Source organism: Oreochromis aureus, linkage group 15 (assembly GCF_013358895.1).
Source record: "Oreochromis aureus strain Israel breed Guangdong linkage group 15, ZZ_aureus, whole genome shotgun sequence".
NCBI classification, from domain to species: Eukaryota; Metazoa; Chordata; class Actinopteri; order Cichliformes; family Cichlidae; genus Oreochromis; species Oreochromis aureus.
Window position 1 is genome coordinate 13,387,842 of NC_052956.1, and position 17,873 is coordinate 13,405,714.

The 17,873-nt window shown below is 41.1% G+C and overlaps 1 protein-coding gene across 2 annotated transcripts in view; it reads left to right on the forward strand.

The window, feature by feature from the left end:
* Window positions 1-4,167: 4,167 nt before the first annotated feature.
* LOC116324159 (beta/gamma crystallin domain-containing protein 1-like) overlaps window positions 4,168-17,873 on the forward strand; it is a 28,950-nt gene continuing 15,244 nt past the window's right edge. Inside the window, exons 1-8 of one of the 2 annotated variants that reach the window (XM_039598620.1) lie at window positions 6,932-7,456; window positions 7,619-7,690; window positions 7,970-9,327; window positions 9,870-13,386; window positions 13,662-13,841; window positions 15,507-15,545; window positions 16,347-16,465; window positions 17,587-17,743. In XM_039598620.1, the coding sequence (XP_039454554.1) occupies window positions 7,643-7,690; window positions 7,970-9,327; window positions 9,870-13,386; window positions 13,662-13,841; window positions 15,507-15,545; window positions 16,347-16,465; window positions 17,587-17,743 (5,418 nt within the window). In that variant the 5' untranslated portion in view covers window positions 6,932-7,456; window positions 7,619-7,642. Of the gene's footprint in view, window positions 4,458-6,931; window positions 7,457-7,618; window positions 7,691-7,969; window positions 9,328-9,869; window positions 13,387-13,661; window positions 13,842-15,506; window positions 15,546-16,346; window positions 16,466-17,586; window positions 17,744-17,873 lie in introns of those variants that run through there. The other variant, XM_039598621.1, reaches the window with a different exon arrangement.

Here is a 17,873-nt window from a genome sequence, read left to right on the forward strand (position 1 = left end):
CTTTTCCTACTCATGAATCCTCATCGCAGAAAGCAAATATCCCTGACATTGCAATCTCAGGCACACAGTTCCTTTGGAGTGCAAGGGACAGCAAATCAGAAGAAACTTGGCTCCAAGGATGTGGGAACGAGGGGGTTAATATTTCAGAGAGTGAAGAATGAACTCAATTTATGCTTTATAAAAACACTATATTGTATTGTGAAAACATCTGTGGCACTTCAAAAATTATATATTCGTTGTTTTCATCTCAGTAAACATTTTTGAATGGCAAGACTTCAAGCTTAAAATCACATAGATATCATTGCTGATATGAGAAAATGGCTTGGCAGTAACAGACAGAGCAGCAATGAATCAGTGTGTTTTTTATCTTATAACTGAGGGGGTGTTCAGTCAGCTCAGCATCCACTAGGCACTCTCAAAGACAAGAAGGCCATGCAACTTATCTGCCTGCAAAATAAATCATATAGAAAAGCAGTATGCACATTTTAAACTAACTAATTGCATATATACTTAAAGAGTATGCATGTGAAACCCCTCTAGCTCGCAATAATTTCATATGATCTGATACAACCTTATTCTCCCCAAAATTATCAAACTCATGTGACTTTAGAATAATGTGTGCAAGATCCGCAAACCTCAGCAGTTAGCCTAGGGCACGTATGCAAACTGTATAGACTGTATATCTTTCCTGCAGTCTCTGGGGCTCACCCTGCACGGGTGCAGCTTGCATCAACAACCAGCGGATGGAGCAATGGAGTTACATCGAGTCTGAAATCTGTTATTTTTCCTAAGTACCCCCAAGGCGGTCTCTGTAGGCATGCTGGTTGAAAGTTGGCGGTTTGCAATGTCTGCTCAGCAATGAGTAGCAACGGAGGAATGGCAGGGAGGGACAGGCATGGCTGAAGAAAAGCAAACATTGCTGCGTTTTATTGACACAGAAATTTCTCTGGATTTGGTGGGTGTTGTAAAGAAGTGCCAGTCAAATGCTAATTATACATTTGCATGCACAAAAACAAGACGTGCGACATATCTTATGTTACAATGAGCCAATGAGTAAGGGCAAAGTTTTACAGTATCTCTTTCACTCTCTGCAATGCAAGGAATGGTTGAACAGCATTTAGAAAATTCTGGTTAAACCCCATAATTACTATTCCTAAGAAAACCCATCAGAATTAATGGTGTTTCTTTAGCCTAACGTGTGCTTTTAAACAAGCCTCTTATTGTTTGCCAAATATACATTAGAGGTGAGGTGTTCGTATATGTGTCATCTTGATCCCTGAAGTCACTCTTAACAGTTATTCTACATTTAGAGGCCACAAAAAGAAACCAACAAATTGAGACATGAGACATGGGAATAAGTGTAAGAACTGAGTCTTTCATGGTTACATTGAATCTAATACTGTCTTTTTCCTAAACGAAGACTGTCAGTTTGGCTCCAGAAGCCTGACAATTCAAATTCTTTTCCAAAGGAAATGTGGGTGGATACAAAGAATGAGTAACTCTTTCTTTTCCCTCAACAAAGCAGCTCTATGCACGTGCCTGCAGTGGAGCTGCTCACTGCAACAAAAGGAGGCTGTTTGTAGTAAGCGGGTGCTAGGTAAACATGTCTGCAACTGTATGACACACAGGGCAGGACTGAAACAATTCTTGACGCACACTGTAAATCTGTTCATTGCTGTTCCTCTGTCTGAAAATGCACAGAATGTTTTGTTAGACCACATAATACTTCCAGCCAAATTGCCAAGTAAAACAGAACGTGTGACTCATCAGGAAAATCCAATCATCCCGCCAAGCATTTGCATTGTCACTTTATAACAAGCTCTTAAGCTAATCCTTGCAATCCGGGTCAGTTAGAGGAGTCAGCACTACTAAAGAGACATTGAACGGTGGTTTTCTTTTTCTCTTTTTTTGTCATAGCTTCTAAAAGGTTTTTTATTTTTTCCATGTGTTATTTGTTTAATCAGCTCCAAACTGGAAAAACTGGACCTCCACTCCCTTTAGCGTGAATTTTGCTGAGTGGACTTTTTTTCATATTTTGATGCTGAATTGCACAGACAAATGTAGTTTAGTTACCCATCTTCATCCCAATCCCAGTTTGATAAGAAGAGATCACTTGGAAGAAATTGAACACGATTTATTGAGACAGAGAAATTGATGTATTTGTTGATTAGACCCAACATGGCAGAAAGAAATCCCAGCGGTGATAGGAATTAGGATAGGACCCCCTGGAGTCTAGATACTGGTGTTGGTAAAGGTGAAGACTAAGGCTCGAGTGAAGGTCTGACTAAGGTGTCTGTGAGGTGGAGATGGGGAGGAGGTGGGTTGCACATATGAGAGTCTGAAAGGGAGAATGACAGAGAGCACAGATTTAAACTACACAAAGTGGAGGATGATTGGCCCAAAGAAGGTGAGCAAGAAAATGATTGGATGAGAATAATAATGACAGTATTGAGATTGACACCGTGGGAAAGCAGTAGTGATGTAGAGAACAGAAAGGCAGACTAGCACCCAGGAAAGCAGGCAGATGACTGATTACAGATCTTCCTCATTGAATTTATGCATAAGCTTCATATAAAGTAAAATTTATATTTAAAGATTTAAAGAGTTTACACATGAAAATTCTGTGTAAATGATAATCAGAATATATTTATTGAAACTATTTTTAGAACATATAGACTGTTAAAACTTAAGCTAATTTTTAATTAGATACAAGTTCAAACTTGCAAAAACATTTGAACAGAGGCAGCAAATGACTGGAAAGGATCCATAATTTTAAAAACACACATACACACACAAACACACACACACACACACACACACACACAGAGAAACTGCAAATTTCTTCATCTGCCGTAATTTCAAAATATTCAATAGGCCACAGAATTCCTGGGACTCTGCCAAAAACCTTATTTGGATGGTCATCTTCAAGTCCTCAAGCAGCACTCCCAGCACTGTTAATCATCGCATGGATTCAGGAGCTGCATTCAGAAATGTGACTTTAAACATTTAAAATGGAAAAAAAAAAACAAACATAAGCAAGATTCAGAAATGCTGCCACATTTATTGGTTCCAAGCTTATTTCAGGGGGACTGAGGCAAAGTGGGAAACAGTTCTCTAGTCTAACAAATCAAAATTTTAAATTCTCTGTAGAACAGATGGATGTCTTCTAGGCTAAAAAGGAGAGAGACTATCCAGCTTATTATCAGAGGAGTGAGTACAAAAAACCAGCATCTGTAGAGAGTACGGGGGTTCATTAGTACACTGCACACTGTTCACTGACTTGCGCATCTGTGAAGGAGTAGCATAAGGCTGCCAGCCACACAGCATTTTCTCAGGGTAGGCCTTCATTATTTGTGCAAGGCAATGCCAAACCACATTCTGCATGTATTACAACATGCAGAATGTCGCTCCATAGTAAAAGGGTACAGAGACTAAGGTGATGTGCCCAGACCTGCTACACATCGAGAGCTTTTTTGAATATTAACAAATTGGAATTTGCAAATTCCAAAACTGTTAAGCAGGTTTCAGCTAAGCATGTGAAAGACTACAGTTTGTCTCACTGCATTCTATTACATTTGAAGTTTCAACTTTTTATTCTTTCTTTTTTCTCTAGATATTGAATTATAATGCATTGGTAAATCATTTACATTGTGTAAGTTCCCCTATTTGTTTTGTTATTGGTAAAAGGAACAAGTAACAAGGTGAGGCTAGGTGTAAATTTTTTATAGACTGTAGAATGAGGCAGGTTTCAGTTTCTGTGGCCCATGAATAAGTCATGGGAAACAGACAACCCAAGAGGAGGAATGCATTTGCATGTATTTGTTAATGCCATGCATGCCTTTTGATGTGTTGTGTGTACACAGAGCTTGTTATGTGTAGATAAAAGGGTCCGGCATGCAAGGACTAGCACTGGTTTTAAAGCTAGGGTCTACAGTAACACAGAGGTTCTGCAAAAGAAAGGGAAAGAATAAGGTAGTACAAACCACCTAGTGGATGTGAACATGCTGGTATTTCCTAAAGCAGACAAAAACGCACAGACTGGGTCTTTTAGGGGAGTCTATCTCACAGCATGCACCCTAATACACAGCCGTTACACAACGCAGTGACATAGCTGTTGTGGCATGGTGCTCAAAGCCTCGGGGTGTTACCTAGCTGGGGCAGATTCCAGCTGCGTCCTTCCCCTTCTAACCATGGGAAAAAAATAACACTTCAAAAGTTGCAGACTCAATTGCATCTAACTGGCGTACTGCAAAAGTTAGCCTTGAAATTCTTTTCTGTAAAGCTTGCACTAAATATTTATTAGTTAGTCCGCTGCAGAGTGGCATGTCCGAGGAGGTTAGAGTTACCTGAGAGAAGCGGCACAGCACGCTGAAAGACTTCATTTATGAGGGCTATTCCAGTGGGCTACCTTTGACCGGTTTGTTCCCCATAGAGCTACGAGAAACACTGTAATCATGGTAAGATCTCGCTCTGTCTGTGGCGGCGTGCTTGTAAAGAAATTAAGTTGCGGTTTGTGGGCTTTTCAGTAGAGACGGTTTGAAAGTAACACTCTAAAGCCTATAGGCCACATTTGCTTTATTCTTATGAATAATAGTTCTGGTAGACTTCGTTATGGTAATTAAAAGTAGTGAAAACGACGTTTAAGATGGGTTAATGATTGCGTGGTGATGGTTGATGCTTTACTTTTCGTGTTTATGCGTTTGTCTGACCACCATTGTAAGGGGTATACCCGTTATGATAATACTATAATAAAAACAAAATGGGACATTAAATGTGAACGCACAAATGAAACCTATGTGCAGTGTTTAAACCAGTGATTCGCGGCCAGTCCCACCCCTTCGGGCAGGGTGGATTATGTATGAGCATGAGAAGTGGAGAAAATCGAGCTTTCTTTAAAATTCATCATGCTACAACGTGGCTTCTAGTTGCTCTGCTTTATTATTATTATTTTTAAAAAATCAACACAATCCTGAGTTACTCATACAGGAGTGGTTTAATGGTTAAGTTCCTCGACTGAGCAGCATGGAAAGACTGACTTGAACTTCTGGCCAAATAAAAGAAGAGAAATTTGGAAAAAAAATAAATAAATAAAAAACGCCTTTCAGCAGACTCTGAAACCCACATGAGCGGTGCGTCATTTCCGCTGAAAAACTTTGTTTGGGCATGGCCTCGTGCTGCATTCAGTTGTTAAGCAAAATGTAGGAATTTTGAACTGCAAACACATCAGCTAATTAATGATTACAGAACAGCTGTCACTTCCCCAAAAGAGAATCTAATTTCAGTCTGAAATGCTCATATCTGTCAAATATAACCTATTTGAAATATAACAGATCTATTTTTGGTCTGGGTGTAGTTTGGAAAGGGAAAACTCATCCAGACTGCTTTTACTCTTTGAAACATGACTTTTTATCCTCACTAAAATTTTGTAAAATTTGTGAAATCACAAAGCAATCTACACTAATTTATCAACAAGCCTCTCTAATATTACTTAATGAGATTTGTTCTTTCTTGTGCAATGTCAGAATTTAGGTATCCTATATATAGTTGCTACTTAGTGCTTATATGTTATGGTGTTTTGTAATTTTATTTCAGTGTTCTTCATGTTGAGTTCTTTCAGTGGAAATAAGCTGATTCATTGAATGAAATGAGTGCATATACTTGTTCTTCATTCTCCTGCGGCAGTGCAGCAAACTTGTGGATGTACTGCATTGTTTCTTTAGAACAGCAACAAATAGCCCGCAGTAATACTGCATCAATAGATGAGACAATTGCTCCTTTTTTTCTTCTGCTTCTTTAGATCAGCACATGTTAAACAATGAGACACGTGGCTACTGCACTGTATTTCCTATCCTATCCTGAACTTGGACAGCAAGGGTGTGCCTGAATAAACAAATTAATGAATGCTTTTTTTATTGTCAGCTGATGAAGTGTAACAACTGTTCCTGAAAGTGCAAAAAGTCAAGAAGAAATTAGAAACATATAAACTTATTACCATCACAGGACAAAAAAAGCATAAAAAACAGAGAGTAGCCAACTAGGAAATGATTTTAAAAATGTATTTTCAAAAAATCCAAGTATTCTAAGTAATGTTATTTTATTCCTGTGCAGCGATATACATAATGGAATTAAAAGCAACATTCATTGAATAACTACTTAAAATATTGCTATTTAAGTTTCACCATTAGAAATATTCAGCACATTTATGCCAGAAGTTCCAAATTTGTTTTGCTTAATGTTTGGGTGAAAGTATGTCGAGTTCAAGGATAAGTCAAGTTGAGAGATGGCTCTTGGATAAAAACTGTTCACTATGCTGCGATCTTTTCCTAAGCATTTACGGTGATATTACAAATATGTGAAATATGAGTCATAACATGGTAGATAACAGGTAAACAGTCAAACTTATGCGAAGGCCGTCAACAGAAGACATGACTGCCTTGTATATACACTGGGGAAATCATGTAAATAATACATCATTTTTTGTTCCAGTGATCATTATGAAATAAAAAAGATAGGCTAATTAAACCTGGCAGCACAGTGGCACAGTGGTTAGCACTATCACCTCACAGCAAGAAGGTCCTGAGTTCAATTTCGCCATCAGGCCAGGGTCTTTCTGTGTGGAGTTTGCATTCCTCCCACAGTCCAAAGACAGGCAGTTAGTGAGCATAGGTTAATTGGAAACTCTAAATTGCCCATAGGTGTGAATGTGAGTGCGAATGGTTGTCTGTATCTATGTATTAGCCCTGCGACAGACTGGCGACCTGTCCAGGGTGTACCCTGCCTCTCGCCCTAAGACAGCTGGGATAGGCTCCAGCCCCCCTGAAAAAGGATAAGGGGAAGTGAATGGATGGATGGCTAATTATATCTATCTTAAGCATATCTTGCCCCTACAAACCGCTTCTCTTAACAAGTTGAAAAAACAACACGTTTAATTTAAAACAAACAAACTGATTTTGTTTGACTTGGAGGGAGTTACTAAGCTCACCTAAAGGTATTGCTGTAAGTGTTAGTTAAAGCTTTAAACTGCTAATAGCAGCCAGTCATATAGCCAATCATTTCAACGTATATCTGATGCTAGAAGTTGGCCTTCAGCCAAACTAAATACCAGCAAAATGAAACTGCGGTTGAGCTGCTGACGTGGGAAAAAAACACACCTGTTGACAAACCGGCTTCATCGGGCCACTCATGGGAGATGTGTACGAGCAGCACTTGAAAGCATCGCTTTTAGCGCTGGGCTGCGCGCGTTCTGATGGAGGGGCTGGAACTTCAAAATATCACGCACATCTCCAAAGCCACACTCTGCCGCGCTCTTATTACAGTTGTGGATGCTTTACTGGAAGCAACGGGGACTAAACGCAGCTTCTCCATCAGCTAGACAAACATCTTAGAGAAGATTTTTAAGCAGCGGTTTACATTTTGAAGTCGAGATCAAAGTTTTGTCTTCTATGTGAAGTTCAGGGTAAGTCGATTTTGAAATGACTGCCAAGAGTGTCTGGTCCAAATTAGAGAGTTATGTATGGATCTGTCAAAGTGATTGATCCATGTGATGTTTTTTCTGCTCTTTCACACTGCTATTGTTTGTCCTGGTGGAATGATTTTGTTTGTGTTTTATGCTCTGTAGGAGTTTTTGTTCTAAACCAAAATCATGTTCACAGCCTACATAAAGGGTCTGAATGATATGGTATTTTCTACGGTAAGCTTACAGGTTATAAGCACCCTTGCATGTCTTTGCTATGCTGAGAGATGCATGGCTGTACTAAAAGATAAATATATCTCAATGAACAGGAAACCCTCACTTATATTTTCTTCGGATCTCCAGCTTGCACTCCCTTGCTTTGTCCATTTAGACAGTTTGTATTACTGTCATGTTATGTAAATTCTGCGCATATTCACCGGAAATATGCATGTTTGCAAATTGCAGCTACGTTTTGAAGCTGACATTTACTTGAGTTATTTCTGTGCTTTGCTTTAGTCTGAGAGCCCCGAAGACCAGCCAAGTACTGGAGTCTTGGGTCGTATTGGCAGTTGGCTCTCTCCGTGGAGGGGAAAGGCTCCGAAGACTCCAACTGAAAATGCCCCCTCGACTGGCGATCACACTCTTAAGTCAGAGGGAGAAGTGGAAAGTGAGGAGACTGTGAGACCCTGGGCTGGAGAACAGCAGCGAGAGGAGGAGAATCCCCATCTTCAGGGTTTCTTCCGAGGCATTTTCCCTTGTGAAGAGGAGGACGCCACGCAGTCTGCCCACAGAGACGGCCCTGTTGTGTGCAGCACTGAGACGGGAGTAGGAGGTCCAAAAAAGGAGGAGCTTTGGGAGTGCAGTAGGCAGACAACAGGACAGGACAGGGAGGAGAGCAGCAAACGTACTTCAGCAAGTGGGAATCCTGAAAGGAATGACAGCCATCTGACACATCTCTATTCATCTACTAAACAGGGAGTGGCATGGTACTCTGACCAGGCCCACACCCAGCCTCAGGGCCAGAGAAAAGCACAGGCCCAGACAGGCAAGAAGCTCCATGTGTACCTGGAGGAAACGAGTGTGATTCAGTGTGGCGAGAACAGTCGTGCTGGGCAGGAAGTTGTCCGCACCAGACTCACAAAAAGCCTTCAAGTCCTCCCTAAGGCAAAGTCATCGCCAAGTTTTAATTTAGCAAATAGCTCAAGTGCAGAGAACAAAGAGACACATGCGAGGCCTGCTCCTGGGGCACAGGATTATTACAGCGCACTAGTAGGAGTGCCACTAAAATCCTACAAAGACTCACAGTTAGAGCCTGAACCAGATCAAGAACAAATAGAAGAAGACATCATGGGGCGTAAAAACTCAGCCAGAAGAAGAAGGAAAAACTCTCAGGGCGATGGAGGGAAAGCTCCTGCGGAAACAATCCCTCCAAATGCACAACCTGCCTCAGAGGGATTCCCTAAGTCAGATAACTTAGAGAGTAGTCTAAAGAGCAAAAGTGAGGCACCTGAAGACTCCTCCTCCTCCAAGCAAAACCCCACCTCACAGGCCTCACCTGAAGGAGGGGAAAGAAAGACTTCCTGCCCCGCCACGGTCAAACAGTTGGACAACCTCCAAGACTTGAACTGTGTGGCGGATGAAGTTGCAGACATGGAGGGCGATGACGATTTTTATAGAGTAGAAAGGAAGACAGAGACACCAGAGTCCAAACGCAGGAGCATTAAGGTTTCTCAGAGTGAGGTGAAGCTTTTTACAAAACACGTTCGTCTAAATCCAAAGAAAAGTCCAGCTGAAGATAACAAGGATTGGAATGCAGCATTAAAGAATACCAAAGGTGACGAAAAGGATACACCCAAAACAGAGAATGATGGCAGGTAAGTTGAATTTAGAAGGAGTGAAAGTGTTTGATTTACATAGATAGAACACTGGCTAATCACCACATGTGTATATACATGCATATATCAGTCTTTCAGTAATGCTCACTAAAATAAGTAAAGTAAATGTAACTAAATAAGTAAAGCTCACTTAAAATGCCATCTTTTGTTTGTTTTTTTTGAGGGTCAAGACTAAATATGTAACTTATCGATATCCCCTTGTTAGCAGATACTTATGCTAGCTCTAGCTTTGTTTAACACAGTATTACTGGTAAAAGAGCAGGCTACAGCTTTAGATGAAAAGCAGCATTGCTTCACTGTATCCACAGTGAAACAACGCCATGATTCATAATGCAAAGATCAGTGCTGTGCTCTAAGGACTGATTTCATAACATATAGAGGACGTGAAAAATGGATCAGGTTATTCTTATCTCTTAAGTGATTAACAAATAGAAATCTCTATGGCAGGTGTGGTGGGTCATAAATGGATTATGACTTTAAATTCAGAAGTTCTGTGATATATTTACCTCTTGTTTGCACAGAGTACACACCCCAAAGAAGGCTGATGAAGAGCGTAAGCCAACGACTGGCAGGATCGCGGATAAAATCAGCCTTTTTGAGAAGCAGCAGCAACAACCTACGGGTAGCCACAAGCAGACCTTCCAAATCCCGAGGAGTGCTGATGTGTCTCCAAATAGAAAACCCACCGAGCGGTTGAAAGTGGATTTTCTTGCATCTGATCAGAGGTCAAGATCAGCTGAACGTTACAGCGCGGAACAGCCACCTGTCATGGAAAAGCCGATGACCATCAAGGAGCGGGTGCGGAAATTTACAGAGGCGTCTGCGTCGGAGGATAAATCTGCGCAGCCTCAAACACCGGCCGTGAAAGGAATGTCTCACAAATCCACCTCGTCTGTGGCAGACGTTACGTCAAAGTCTCCAGAACTGGACAGTCAAGGTAAACTGGATACAAAAGAGCTGATACAGACAAAAGCAGTGTCAAAGATAGCGCTAAAACCAGAAGGACGAGATACGACTCCTTTAGGGGAGCAGACGTCCATCCCCGCAGTACAACAAACAGACCAGAAAACAAAGGAAACGGTGGTCTCAGAAGCAACAGATCAAGGTACGAAACCCAACAGCACTGAAACAGATCCTCCAGCTGAAGAACTAGGCAATTCCAGAGAAGTGACCAATAACATTAGCCCACCTCCCAAAGGCCCTAGCAGAACAGGCTCCCGCTCTAAAAGACGGAAAAATAAAGAACCAACCAGTCCCATCAGTCCAAGCATTCAAAACAAACCAGAGTGCTCTGCGAGTAAGTCAAAAGTCACCACTACAAAACCTGATAAGAGTGATGAAACAAATGAGACTGCCTTTGCTCCCAAACAGCTTTCAGAAAAAGAGCCATCTCAAGTTCAAAGAAGAAAATCTGACGAACAGCCACTGAGCGATAGCCAACAGAAGGAATTTAAAAAGGAAGTGGAGGTATCCGATAAACAGGAGAAACAGTTAGATGCTTCATTTAAAAAGGCGAATATTCACCAGTCAGTAAACACACCAGCAGGATTACCTCAACCATCTGTCAGCAAAGATGAACCTGATACTGCTGCTTGTAGCAGCACAACAAAGGTGCCTGCTAACAAGGACTCCATTGATTTACCCCAAAAACAGGAAAAAGCAGAGAGACAAAGTCTGACATTTAAAATGGAAAGAAAAAAGGCCTCTGTGGAAGTCACAGAACCTTTAGTTTCCCCCCAGTCACCTTTGGTTGATCCAACTATTGGGAAGCCTTCTGCAGTGGAGCAGGAGTCACCTGCTAAACTTCCCAAATTAGATAAAGAATTTTCAGTGCAACTTGAGTCAAAAGATAAAGAAAAAGGGAAGAAGCCTAGTAAAAAAGAAACACAGCAACCTCAGAACAAGGACACAGAACTAATAACTCACACTGAACCTGCAGATGTGGTGAGATTAGAGAAGGTGGTGAGTGAAAAAACAAATCAGACTGAGGAGAAAGTTGAAGAAAAACCACAGCAGCGCCTGCCTCTAGATGAAAGTACTGCAAAGGCCAAGGTTTCACACAGTGTGCAGGCGATCACAGGGAAAGAGGAAAGTGTTGCAAGGGATGATGAAAGAAAAAATCCTGAAAGAAAGGAGGAGACACAACTGGTTAAAGACATGATAAGACCAGAAACTAAAGAACCAGAACCAGCTTCTCAGTCAGAAAAGAGCAGCGGCTCATCAGATCTCCCTGCTCAAACACAACATCTCAGTCAGTCGGTGACTACACCTTCAGAAAAAGCTGCTGTTTGTACCATCACCCAGGCTAATGAGGCTGTGAGTGGCGCCAAGAGTGATAAAGAGCTTGGGAAGGTAGAGACGCTAATAAATGGGCCTTCTGAGTTGCAGACTCATTCTGCAGAAAGCCCCAGAACAGAAGGAGAGCCAGTGGTGATTGCACAGCCTAATTCTGCATCTGTGGAAAAAGCAGAGAATTCACGGGATGACTCATGTACACATGGAGCTAATGATTCAGAGTTCTCCAGCACAAATCCTATTACCAAAGCAGCTACGGCCAGTGAGGAAGTGAAGGGAAAAGTCTCTAATGACACTCCATTGTCACTCACTGACATGACACATGGGCAAAACAAAGAATCATATGTGGAAGAGCCTTCTCCTATTTCTGTCTGCAAATCTGCAAACACAGAGAGAGGTGGGCAGGAAGATGGGGAAAAAAGCTCAACTGTCAAATCAGTGGCCTCAGAAGTCAGTACCTCTGGAGATATAACGAACCTAGCCTCCAGCCACACACTGTCTGATGAATCAAAAAATATAGAGAATGGCAGCGATATTACTTCACTCAAGGATGCTGAAAACATAACACAGAGCCGCCCTGATAGCACTGCTGCTAGCTCCACAGTGAATGTGACCGAGAATTCAGCTGTGGTGGCATTGCATTTGCCAGTGAATGAACTTTCATCTCATATCAATCGTGACATTTCCACACATTCAGAAGTCAAGCCAGTTAAAAAGGAGCCTGTTGATAACAATCTGAGACAGTCTTCAAAAGCACCCACTTCCCCAGAGTCTAACAGGCTGATCCCAGGCTCAATACAGCATTCATCCATGAAGAAGCTCCAATTGCCACGGGGTCTAGGCAAAGATGACTCCTCGAAACAGCAAGATGCCCCCTCTAGCTGGCTGGATGTGGACTTCCCCAAATGGAAACTTAAAGTCCAGGAGCAAAAGCTGACTTCTTCTGGAAGTGAGAGCAATCTTCTGGACACTCCTGGTGAGCTAGATGATGATGATTTCGTTGAGAGAATCAAGAAACTTTGTGCCCCATTTTCCCTCCCACCACGGAAGCACAACCACCTCCGACCACCTCAGCCCCCATTTGCAATGCCAGCCATTAAGGAGGACCGCTTTGAGAAGACTTTTGACCCAGAGGAGTTTACATTTGGCTTGAGAAAAAAGCCTGAGTTTAACATAAACACATCACTGAGCCTTTTATCCAAGAACCCAAACACAGATACAAAATCTGTCCTGAAGCCTGCCAGGGTTAGCTTTGCAGACAAGAGCATGCTGCTTAATAGCCTAGACACACACTCTCGCCTCAGGGACAAAACCCCTGTCAAGGAAGAGGAGGACGTGAAGGAACAGAAAGATGATCAAATCAAGGTGAAGTCTCGCTTGGAGGGGAGCTGCGTTCTGAGTAGTCTCACCTCCCTTTACAGAGGAAAGCGAAATGGATTTCAAGCCGAGTCAGAGGGCACTGGCTCAGGAAATGCATCGCCTACTGAAGCCTCCGAGCTGAGCCCTCCACCTTCGTCCCAGCCACCCCCACCAAGCCCGTCAGCCACAGCTTCAATCAAAGACACTCTAGCCAAGCAGAGTGAAGAGGAAACCCGTGCTGCAGAGGCTGTGGTTAGTGACTCAGGTCCTCCACTTCCTTCTTTTAACGACATCAAACTGCCTGACTATTTAGAGAAGTACCTCCCAAGAGATCAAGTAAAGCCAATGCAGAGCATACAAGGACAGGATCAAGTCAAACCAGAGGTTAGTTTTTCTGCATGTAACTAAAAGTTGTGAGTGTCAGTGTAGTTGTCCTTTTAGCACAGAGACACAATGCGTCTTGCAAGCTCAGCAGAGTTGAAGCAGAGCAAAGCTATTTAGCTAAAGCATAGAACTCTGCTTTCCTGTCGACTGACAGGAGAGACATGGAAATGGCACTTTAGTAAATAAACCACAGTAGACGCTGCCACAGCATATTTCATAAGCAAACACGTTAAAAACGTTTATCCTTACTCCATTGTTTTCTTTTCACACACCAGTTAATTAAGAAAATGGCCACTCCTGTTGCTGGAGATGAAGCAGACAGCGTTGCAAAACCAGGTCCGGTGCTTCCTGACACTGCTGCTCCATGCTTTCCTGTTGTTCCTCCAACAAAACAACCAACCCTCCCCGAACTAAAGCAGCCTCCGGCTCAGCCGCAGGGAGTACTTAGAAGTAATGTAAGTGTTCTGCATTCATTACAAACGTTTAATTGAAGGATGAATAAAAAGTTTATTGTCATAAATTAAAGCTGTGGATTGCTTTGAAGTGCATAAGTATCAGCTCTTACTTTCTGACAAGCCAGATACAAGCCAGCTTGCTGTGCTGGTAAGAGAGTTGGATACTATTTATATTCTCGGAGCTACACCACATATGGTTTTCATGGAAAAAATTACATTTTCTTTTCATTTTTTTCTTTTTGGTCATCGCAAGTAGGGAAGCTTTCTTATTCTCAGTAACACTGTGTCTGGAATTTGCTCCACTGGAATCCATGTAAAAGTTAATTTGCTCAGAGTTGACCGGCCACTTTATTAGGTACACATTGCTAATACCTGGTTAGACACCCTGTTGCCTTCAGAACCAATGTAAATCTCATATTCAGGAAGGTGCTAGAAACATTCCTCTGAGATTTTCGTCCACATTGACATGATAACATCACACAGTTGCTGCAGATTTGTCAACTGTACATGTACTGTACTGGATGTAGCCATCAGAAGGTGGGCACACTTTGGTCATAAAGGGATAGACATAGTCAGCAGCAATACTTTGGCATTTAAATGAAGCTTGGTTGGTACTGATGGGGCCAAAGTGTGCCAAGAAAATATCTCCCTCACCATCACAGCACCAGCAGCCTGAAGTGTTTATATAAGGCAGGATGGATCAGTGCTTTCATTTTGTTTACACTGAATTCAGACCCTTCCATCTGAATGTTGCAGCAGAAATTAAGACTCATCAGACCTGGTGACGTCTTTCCAGTTTTCTGTTGTCTAATTTTGGTGAGCCAGTGTGAACGCTAGCCTCAAAAATCCCGGTAGATCAGAAGTTTCTTAAATACTCAAACCAACCTGTCTTGCACCGATAACCATGCCACATTTATAGTCACTTAAATCATCTTTCTTCTCCATTCTAATGCTCGGTTTGAACTTAAGTGGTTTGTCTTCACCATGTCTACATGTATAAATGCAATTAGTTGCTGTCATGTGACTGATTGATTATATATTTGCAGTTGAATTGGTGTATCTAAAAAAGTGGCCAATGACTGCATACATAAAGCTGAAGATGCTGAGATGAATGGAATTTGTATGATGACTGCTTTTCTCTGTGAATGGTAAAAGCGTGTTTTTACAAAGCCCCAGCTGGTATATTACAGTTTTTAAAGTGTTTATCAGATTCAATTGACAGTTCTCAATACTGAGTATATAAGAAAAGACTCAGATATATAATGATACATAAATATAACAAGTTTCTGAGCATGAATCTCAAGAGAGAGAGAGGGAGCGACAAAACAGCAAAAAATATGTAAATTGTAAATCAGTTATAATCAAAAGTCTGGACTTGATGTTTCTAGTTGCTGTTGATTTTATGTTTTTTAGTTTAATTTTACTGCCATTTTGTGCAATCAACATTACGAGCTAACGCTGATTGCACTCTGGTTTTGGCCGGTTTCTGGTTTTGGATGCTTAAATATGAAATGAGAGGAATGTCCTCTCCACATGCCCACTATGTCCCTGGGAGTAAAACTGAAAGGTCATAGGCACAGCTTCTTCACAAACAAATTCATATCAGTTTCTTTTGTATTGTTGAGATGTTTACTTTGATCTTAATTATGTATTTCTGCATTCCAGATAAGAACTGTGAAGGGATTTCACAAACGCCCTGGAAAGGTACAGTAGGCACAACTTTACCATCATGAAATAGAAACAAGATGGGAGAGAGGAATCTGAACAGACAAGTCTCTGTTCTGTGAAAACATCTGCTTTTCATATGGTGTTCTCGTGGGTAAACAAAGTAAAAAAAAGTCTTGTGCAATTGCTCAGCTGGGTGCAATCACAGAATTCAGTTCTGCCAACGTAGTGCAGATCCTGTGGTTTTTCATTACTGCAGAACTTCATTAGTAGTTGTTACAACGAACGAGTAATTCCCGGGGCACTCAGCATTTGTAGTTGCTTTCCTACATATTAGGTTTTCATTAATTCAGTTTACCTCCTGCGTTACCTTTGGAGGGGCCTGAACTATGACGACTGGGATTAAACAAAACAAACAGAAGAGAATATATGTAAAGATTTAGAATTTTAAGCAGGCTTATTAACAAACAAAACATAACAAAGAGGTTTCTAGAGAAGCTGCTTTTTCCACAACTGTGGTTTACTGCTTCATTATTCATAACTATCAATTTTCTGTTTGGCTTTAAAAGTAAAAACTTTCAAATTTATGCTTTTTATCAAAATTATGGTGTCCTGGTAGTTGAAGTAATTATATACCTTTAAGTTTTTTTGCTTCTACTGTAGCATTAAAAGGAGAGAGTAAAATGGGATGTCCTTGCACTCACTGAATCCTGCTTAATGTAATAGATTTAGCAAGTAATGCATTATAATAATAAGCCATTATTTCTCTTCATGGTTGATGTGTTGATTTTTTTTTTACTTTTTTATTTTTTTGACACTGCCCTTCTTTTCTCTATGCAGATGGTGCTGTTTGAAAAACCTCAGTTCAGTGGCCAGGCATATGAGATTTACAGGGATATGCCAGATGCTACATCTCTGCAGCTCTCGCCTTTCATATCTGTGAAGGTTGTTAGAGGATGGTAAGTAGCAAATATTCAGCCAGAATGTCAGATGATGGAAAGAAAATGCCCCATATAGCTTTAATTAGTGTCATGTGGTTTTGAGATGCCAAAATCTCCTGTTGAGGTTCTACACCAAGCTAATTTAATGAAGTATGAGCACTGAGAGAGTCTTACTTGATAACTGAACTTATTTATTATTTATTTAGAACCCTGCATGCTTTACATTCATATTTTCTTTGCTATCAGTCTCCTTTTTACCCTTACCATTCCTGCTTTTCTTAACGTGGTCCAGGCACTTGTGGATCACTGGAAGTTTGTAATACCAATTGCAGGAATGTGCCAAACACCAGCCATGTGCTTGTGTGTGTGCAGGTGCATCCTCTGGCTTGCACTTCTATACAAAAAAATAGCTTTGTAGTTCTTTATACTTCTTTGTAGTGGTCAGATGCTACTTTTGATATTCAAGGTAGATGTTTGGAATGATGCTGTCTGAAAAAAAAGAATGAAAAATGGACATTTAAATGCACTTTCTGAAAATGCTGACACTTAAATGCGTTGAAAAAAAAATCAAATCTTTTTTCAATTAAGGAAAAAAATATTTTTTTTGTGCTGGGTGAGAAAAGCACAGCTTGATTCTGGTGCTAAAATGATAAAAAAAAATTCAAATTAGAAATGAGTTCAGATCTGACCTTCAGCGGCCACATCAAGATACACTAAATTAGCATTTTATCATATTCAACAAATAGCGAGACTGAAAAAGTACAGCGCCCTCAGTTCCAGCAGCAAGGACTACTGTAACAAGCTCTTGTCCTGTCCTTTTAAAAACACAGATTTCATCTCATTCACAGCATGGCTGCCAGACTTTCTGCAAAGATGTGTTGTTTTTCCACTTTGTAATGAAATAGTCGGGGAAGAAGCAATGTGTTAATTTGTGAGCTAAAGAGGAGCTGGTAGAGCCAGCTATGCTAACCAGCTGCCAGCTGTATCCTTAAAATAGCAGTAGAACGATATTGATTCACTCATCTAGCTTTCAACAAGCAACCAAATAAGCAAACCAAATTAGTGATGTAATCCACAGTTTTTAACCTTGATCATTAGCTATCTGATTGTGATTATGATGATTATGTTTTCATAACTAGCTGGATGCTGTATGAGAAGCCTGACTTTCAGGGCCGCACCATCGCCTTGGAGGAGGGGAGCACAGAATTGGCAAACGATTGGGCAGAGCCTCAAGTGGGGACAGAACCGCACAACAGCCCGCCAATGGTGATCGGCTCTATTCGACTTGCTGTCAGGGTGAGTACACTAACTCCACCTTGCCTGGTCTTCAGTATTGACATCATCTTCACCTCACATTGGATCTGAAATGTAGCTAACAGACTGCATTGTTTTATTGATATTCAATCCAGACTCCAGAGCAGAAAAG